Raw genomic sequence first — 8,045 nt, 5'->3', positions numbered from 1 at the left:
CCCCGTTTTCTGCTCTTCTCCTCATAGCCGTCCATATGTCTCTCCCGAACCATTCCCTCTCCGACGCCAACGGCCAATCCGGCCGTGGAGACGACGACGGTTATGGCGGAGATCCCGACCGCAGCGGGCCCGGCGAGCCCGCCAACGAGTCCAGCAGCGACGGCAGCTCCTGCGATTCCAGCAACGACGACAGCTCCTGCGGTTCCAGCTACGACGACAGCTCCTGCGGTTCCAGCTGCGACGACAGCTCCTGCGGTTCCAGCTGCGACAGCAGCTCCTGCGACTCCAGCTGCGACGGCGGTTCCAGCTGCAACGGCAGCCTGGGCGGCTCGAGCTACCAGAGTACCCTCACCGACTTCAGCTACCAGAGTACCCTCACCGACTTCAGCTACCAGAGTACCCTCACCGACTTCAGCTACCAGAGTACCCTCACCGACTTCAGCTACCACAGCATCCCCAGCTGTTACACCTGCCCCGGCAGCCCCGGCGGGCACAGCAGTAACCACAACGACTACAACGGCCACCTCAGCAACGGCACCAATGGCAGCTACCCCGTCCACAGCGACCTCGAAGACCACGACAACTGCAGCAATGGCAGCCAAGACCAGGGGCTGAAAGACATTCACATCGACGAGGAGGTGAAGCTCGCCATCAGCATGGCCCTGGAACGCTTCCTCCAGGGACACCAGAAAGGTGAGGCCGGGAGCCCATTGATCGGTCGTATTGATCGGGTGCAGAACACTGTACTGAGCGCCTGGGGGAGGATAGCAGGTGTGTTTTGTTCCACCTCCGTTGTAAATTGCGATAACTTTAACATTTATTATTATGGCGTTTGTTCAGCGCTTACCATGTGCCGAGCGCTATTCTAAGCACTGGGGTAGATACAGTTTGTCCCACGTGGGGTGCACAGTCTTAATCCCCATTTTACAGGTGAGGTAACGGGCACAGAAAAGTTAAGCGGCTTGCCCAAGATCACACAGCAGACAAACGGCGGAGCCGGGATTAGAACCCATGTCCCCTGACTCCCAGCCCCCATGCTCAGCCACGTCGCTTCTCCAACTTTGATGCTGTTCCTTTTAAAGAAAATAGAGCGAATCTCATCAAAGGTTGAAAATACAATTTGTTTTCTTCCCATAGCTGGATCCGGATCTTGCAAGTCTACCCTATTTAACATATGCCCCAAGTTGCTGTTTGGAATGATAGGACTCCGGTAATAACCTTTTCATCTCATTTAAAGTCCTTAGGAATCTTTCCATCCTCTGGAATGGCAATTTAAAAGGAACGGTTTTCCCGAAGAAGAAAACGATCGTAGCCATTAGCCATATATCCTGCGAATAAATTAAGGGGGCTCGGAAAGGGTCTGCTCCGGCTTCTCTCCCCTCGTCCTCATCTCCTTACCCATCACCTTCAGGGAACGAGTTGGGACTGGAGAGGGTCGAGAGAGAAAGGGACTGCCAGTAAAAATGATCTGGGTAATTCGTTGAACATTTACCTGGTGGCGAGCACCATACTAAGCCCTTAGAAGGGTACGGTAGAATAAGTACCCAAGGAGCTTACAATCTAGAGAGGGAGGCAGACATTAAATAAAATACATTACAGATCGGGGAAAGCGATGGAGTGGATAGAAATGTACGGAAATGCTGCCATGGAGAGGGTGAGAACTCAAGTGCTTAGGAGATGAGGTCTCAAGTTCAGAGATGAAGCAGTAAGAAGGGTGACCTTAGTTCATAAAAGCCTTCTTTATGACATTAATAAAGATTTCATGATTATGTTCAGTGAGCGAAATTTAAGTCAAGTTCCCACTCTTAAATAGAAAGTAGAATACCTAAAAGCAAATAATAAAAGGTAAGTGAAATGTGAACAGTTCCCTGCCCTGCCAAACTCAGCTCAGGTTGAAATTGGGACTTTGAGTAAATAAATCACTTGACTTCTCTTGGCTTCAGTTTCCTCATTTTACAATTGGGGGTTAAATACCTGTTCTCCCTCTCCCATCAACTATGAGCCCCATGTGGGGCAGGGATCCTGTCCAATCTGATTATTTTATATCTATCTGAGTGTTTAGTACAGTGCTTGGCACAGAATAATTATGCTAAGCACTTACTATTATTTATGCCTAGGAATAGGCAGTCTACTGTTTCCTGGCTGTTGGCATAGGCTAAGGGAAGAGGGTAGAGAGTGCTACAGAGATTACTAGGGAATAGAAATAGAACCATAGCAACTCTCTAGATCACCAACCTATTAACTGTTCATTACTAGCATCCTATTTTTGTTCCCTACTAATGGGTGTTATGGCTATCAGGTGGAGTAGCCATTACATGTGGAATGGAGTACATCTTTTTATTTTTATAATATTGACTGCTGTTGTGTTTTTCTTTTTCTCTAGAAATGGAATTTCCATCTTCTTTTACTAGTTCCCAAAGAACATTTGTTCATCAGCTGAGTCGATCTTTTGGATTTATCTCTAAAAGTAAAGGGTAAGCTAATGTCTCTGGCTCTCTCGTCCTTCCATTAAAAATGTTAAAAAGAGTGTTCTTCATTGCTTTGGTGTATTTAAGTGGGTTTTCACTGAAACTTGTACCTTACATACACATGCCCCTTTCTGGTCATTATGGAAGCAATCTCATCTAAGGACATATCCTTGCAAATATAGAGTGTTGACAGCTTGAGGATAGTATTGTTTCTTCCTTGGTTTTAAAATAATATCATTATGAAAATTATTGTTCATGTTATTATTGTTCCTTTGTTTTTTTAATTTAAAACTAACTTGTTCTTAAAGGGTAAAAAGACGCAGGGTTAGTATCACACAGGGTTATTATCACCCATATAGGATATTTCTCAGTGCAGTGGTGTCTTTGATCTAGATTTGAATGCTTTAAATAGCAAGTCCTATTGAGGTTTTGAATAAACTTGAGAGAAAATGGCTTGAAATAGGTCCTCAGGAAAGCGAGTCCTTTGATTATTATTTCAGTTAAGCTAGTTAAGCATGGGATTTGTCATTGCTTTTTGTCAGGAAATCTGCTTATGCCTTTTTAAAAAATCAAGGTCTGCAGAATAGCTTCAAAGACTATTGTTTGCAAAGTTATACCAAGGAGAGATGCTAAACTATGACACTGTCAGGTACTGACTGTCAGATTGCTATATTATGAAATTTCAGGCCTTCACAAAGAAATTTGTTTGCAGGAGAGGTGGGTAATATGACCGTTTCCGGTTTGGCGGCTCTGCTGCTGCCTAATGCTGAACCTCTCATTTGGAAAATTCTAGGCACGGTATACATCTAGACTTTTGAAATGTTTGAAAGTGTTTGAAGCGGTGACCAAGCAGTGCCAATAAAATCAAACGTGGGGTTTTAAATACCTTAGAATTATTATTTGAAAGGTTGAAGTTAATGACTTTCCCATTTTGAACAGTCTACTCTTGTGCACCAGCTTTCGTATTTGAGAGTTTCATGTCGTGTATTTTATTTTACTTTCCAATTTATTTGTAGCATCAATTTCCTCACGAAGTAGCATTTGTTAAGCACCTGCCATGCATGATACATTTGTGTGTACTTACAAATGTGTTGATTAGTGGGAAGAATTAGATTGGTCATTTATAGTAATTATTTCCATCTCATTAGAAAAGAAAAGTATATGGAGAACACAGATCCTTTTTTAGAATATCATTACATCAGTTACTGAAAACCTTTTAAAAGAAAACATTTTAGGAAAGTTTGGACTTACAGTTGAGAATTAAAGATTTAAATATATAATTCAGGAAAACATAAATGGGAGGTTCTGAGGCTTATAGATGATGGTGTTACATGATTTTGTTAACCATCAGGGATGCCAGCTTCATGGAGGCTGAAGAGGAACATCACCCCTTATTTATTAGTGCTTAAAATACTAATCTACAGTTTTTCCTGTGGTTACTGTAGATTAGTATTTTAAGCACTAATAAATCCTGCACAGATTCAAGAAAGTGCAGACAGTTACAGTACCCTCTTGGGTTTGGCTTTGTACTGACCAGACCTAACTTTGGAGGTTTAGGACCAATGGGCTTTCTTGAGGCTAGATAGCTTTGATAGTTAAACAAAAGGTGGTGGTGGTGTCTGATTTAGATTTGAATGCTTTAAATAGCAAGTCCTATTGAGGTTTTGAATAAACTTGAGAGAAAATGGATAGAAATAGGCCCTCAGGAAAGCGAGTCCTTTGTTTATTATTTCAGGCAATGTATTTGCAGATGTCTTGGCCAGATCTCTCCACAGTTAAATAAAGGAGAGAATTGAAGAAGTGATCCAGTTAATATGCGTCAAAGCTGGACCTGTCTTGCCCTAGCGACCTCTTGGGGCAACTGGGTTAGGCCAAAATACAATTTCTTTTGAGCTTCATTTCCAGGTAAAGTCAAGCATGTGTGGACATTCCCAGTGAGTTGCTGGGGCTTGTAGTTCCAGCAGTCCATTGGAGCAGTCATGTAGTGCCGTAGTGCTCTCGCTGTGTCATGGCCTCACCCAGACTGAAACAGTAAAAGGTGGGGGGCTATGGGAAGAGAATAAACCCTTCCCAAGCCTGAATTAATTTGACATTGTACCATCTTCATCTGTCTCCATGGGCTGGGTTGGCCCATGTAGGGAGCTCTCCTCTCTTAAAAGATTCAGAACCAAAAGTAATGCTGTTTTGTTGGTGGCCTGACCCACTGTCTTATTATTGTAGTCTTTCAGACTACTGGTGCTCTCTGCCATCAATCATATTGGGAAGTGGGGAATAGCTAGTGAAAGTTTTGTGAGCTAGTAAAAATTTGGAGGGGATTAGGGAAAAAAAACATTAGAGATGTAAATTTCTAACTTCTGAATCTGAGTAAATTGAGTAGAAATTAGCCTCAGTTTACAAATGGCTTTAATGGTCCTGGGATTCTCAGCCATTCTGACTTTCACTTGCTTGGGCCAACCATTGGACTAGCCTTTTTGAGCCAGATTTCAGGGGAATGAAACATTACCAGCCTAGTGTGCAGGCTGGACCCAAAACCTCCCTACTGTAATTTTAAGGCCCAGTCGGATTGGCTTTTCTTCTTTTGTATGCTTCCCAGTGTGCATTAACTAGCAATGTTTCATCATTCATGGTTTGCTAAAGGTAAATTAATCAATTTGGGTAAGTGTCTTTTAAACTTTTAAATTGGGTTTTCTGTGAAATTGTTACCTGTTAACCCATTTTCCTAGTGACTGGAAGCATTATGTTTTTTTAAAATGACATACCTAAATTAGGCATATGTAAATGAATTGATTCTGTTTTTACTAATGTTATTATTCAGAAAAGGAGCAAGTAGATTTGTAACTGTGAAGAAGAAAGATGGATCAGAGTTGGCGCCTAAATTGATGACCTGTAATTTGACCTCCAGCTCAATACTTACCATTAAGAGCCTAATTCAGAGATTTCCTGTCACCAATAAAGAACGTTCGGATCTTTTACCAAAATCAGAACGGGGAAATATTTTCACAATTGAAACTGGTACGTATCTTCACGTAGATTTTCTTGTCCATTTTATTGCATAACACGACCATGACCTTTCTTATTGTGTTCTAGGCTTGAAGATTTAAAGCTTTCCAAATAAACTTTTCAAAAGTGACCAGAGATTGTGGTAGAACTAGCTAATTATAACTGTCATCATCATCAGTGGTATTTATTACTTAAATGTGTGCAGAGCACTCTGCAAAGCACTTGGGGGAAAGTACAAGGTAATAGAATTGGTAGACCTGTTTCCTACCCACAATGATCTTTCAGTCTAGAGGAATCTAATCCTGATCTAATCATAGTATACTTGGAGTATGTTGATATTGTGTGATTGATTTCCTTTAAGTAGAATGGAGAGCCTCCCATCAGGATCCCATCTGGAGAGTTTCCAGTACTCTATCAGTCTTATCTATGAGTGGGAGAGCAAAGCAGAAGCATTTCCATTTCTAGCTTGGTCAGTGGCTAAGCGAATGGAAGGCAATCTGCTACAAGTCAAGCCTCACCTGTGCTGGACAGCAGTGGCATAGGAGAGAGTGGAGGGCAGAGACTAGTTTACTGCGTGGAAGAAAGCAGTGGTAAACCACTTAAATGGTTAATGGTAAGAAGGAAATGCCTTTTGAGGTCTATTCTGGTCAGAAAAATATAAATTCAATATTGTACATGTAAAAATTTTAATTTTAAAGAAGATTTATAGATCTTTTGGAAATCTTCTGGGACAGTGTTGATTATTAACATATGCTTTTCCTTTATTTTTAAAGAAAACCGAGAAATGAGTAAGACAAGTGGACGACTCAACACTGGCATTCCTCAGGTTCCGGGAAAGAGAGAAGAATCAGAATTTGATTCTTTTAGGTATTCTCTACCAGTGTTTGAGAAGCAGCAAGAAATTGTCCAGATGATTAGAGACAATAGAGTGACTTTGATTGTGGGAGAAACCGGCTCAGGGAAGACTACACAGGTTGGTATATTTTGTAACATATCCATTTCAGGCTAGCTTACATTTCACAACTACCTGAGAGTTTGCAGAGAGAGTACTTGTTGTTCCGAGATAATTGTTGTTTGAAGAGTTGTTGGGTAGGGACCACCAAATCTGACACCAAATTTGCCAGTCCAAAGGTCTCCTTGTGTTCCAAGCCCTCCAACCCCGCCGCCCCCCCCGCCCGACCCCACCAACAGGCCTTCTCCAAATAATTCCCAGCAACCTAAGTCACATCAACCCACCATCCCCCTCTAGCTCTTACATATTTATTTATATCTATCCCCAGCACTTGTGTGCATATGTGTATTCAATTGTGCATTTAACTCTTAATTCTGATTCCACTCTTTGTAAATGTATGGTTTTCTCTTCCATTAGCGTGTAAGCTCCATGAGAACCTGGAGCATGCCTTTTGCTTCTGTTGTATTTTCCCAAACAGTACAATGCATTACACCCTGCAGGCACTCAGTAAATGCCATTACATTTACTAATACTAATTGATCAATCAGTCAAGAAATAGTATTTATTGAGCATTGTGTACAGAGCACTGTGCAAAGCGCTTGGAAGATTAATTCATTCATTCGTATTGGGCACTTACTGTGCACAAAGCACTGTACTAAGCGCTTGGGATAGTACAGTATAACAACAGACACATTCCTGCCCACAACGAGCTCACAGCCTAGAGGGGGAGACAGACATTAATATATATAAATAAATTACAGATGTATACCCATGTATATGTACAGATGTATACACGTGTGCTGTGGGGATGGGAGGGAGGATGAATGAAGGATCAAGTAAGAGCAGGGCAGAAGGGAGAGGGAGAAAAGGAGAGGAGGGCTTAAGGAGAATTGATAAAGGTTCTTTGAGAAACACTGTAAAATAAACTGATATGTGAAAGTGAGAATAATTTTGTTTTATTTTCAAATGAACATTTAAGTGGCCAACTCTACTAGCTTACAATGTCTTGGTGTTTAAGGAAGTTGCAGGTTTTTATAATTGATCTTTCTTTCAGATTCCCCAGTTTCTTTTAGATGATTGTTACACACAGAAAGTACCCTGTCGGATATTCTGTACCCAGCCAAGACGTTTGACAGCTATTGCTGTTGCTGAAAGAGTTGCTGCAGAGAGACGAGAAAAGATTGGTCAGACAGTTGGCTATCAGATCCGATTAGAAAGCAGGTAAAAGAGATTTTCCTAAATGCAGTTTGAACCACCTCTGCAGATGTTGTAAAGTCTTGGGGGGGAAATATGATGCATATTTGAATGGGCTGCCACTTCACATTATTGAAGCCTTTGAGCTTTGAGCAAGCCACATTAGGATATAGCTCAGTAAAGCCTTAATTAGTCAAATGATCAATCAGTGGTATTTATTGAGTGCTTAAGCAGAGAACTGTATTAAGTGATTGGGAAAGTGCAGTACAACAGAGTTGGCAGCTATGTTCCCCACCCAAAACGAGCTTACAGTCTAGAGGGCTTTTAAGTTTTAGGAATCAGAAGATAAGGGAGACGAGAAAAGCTGACACTTCCAGTTTTAAGAAATTCAGAAGTGAGAGTGGAGAGCTATGCTAGTGATATTAAGACAC

The 8,045-nt window shown here is 41.6% G+C and overlaps 1 protein-coding gene across 5 annotated transcripts in view; it reads left to right on the top strand.

The window, feature by feature from the left end:
• The window catches only part of YTHDC2 (YTH domain containing 2), a 47,826-nt gene continuing 39,781 nt past the window's right edge, over positions 1-8,045 (top strand). For 4 of the 5 annotated variants that reach the window (XM_038769753.1, XM_038769752.1, XM_038769754.1 and 1 more), the window contains exons 1-5: positions 1-693; positions 2,384-2,474; positions 5,284-5,480; positions 6,242-6,441; positions 7,475-7,641. In XM_038769753.1, the coding sequence (XP_038625681.1) occupies positions 36-693; positions 2,384-2,474; positions 5,284-5,480; positions 6,242-6,441; positions 7,475-7,641 (1,313 nt within the window). In that variant the 5' untranslated portion in view covers positions 1-35. Of the gene's footprint in view, positions 694-1,159; positions 1,211-2,383; positions 2,475-5,283; positions 5,481-6,241; positions 6,442-7,474; positions 7,642-8,045 lie in introns of those variants that run through there. The other variant, XM_038769755.1, reaches the window with a different exon arrangement.

Source organism: Tachyglossus aculeatus, chromosome X4, assembly GCF_015852505.1.
Source record: "Tachyglossus aculeatus isolate mTacAcu1 chromosome X4, mTacAcu1.pri, whole genome shotgun sequence".
NCBI classification, from domain to species: domain Eukaryota; kingdom Metazoa; phylum Chordata; class Mammalia; order Monotremata; family Tachyglossidae; genus Tachyglossus; species Tachyglossus aculeatus.
This window is presented reverse-complemented; position numbering and strand designations above follow the sequence as displayed.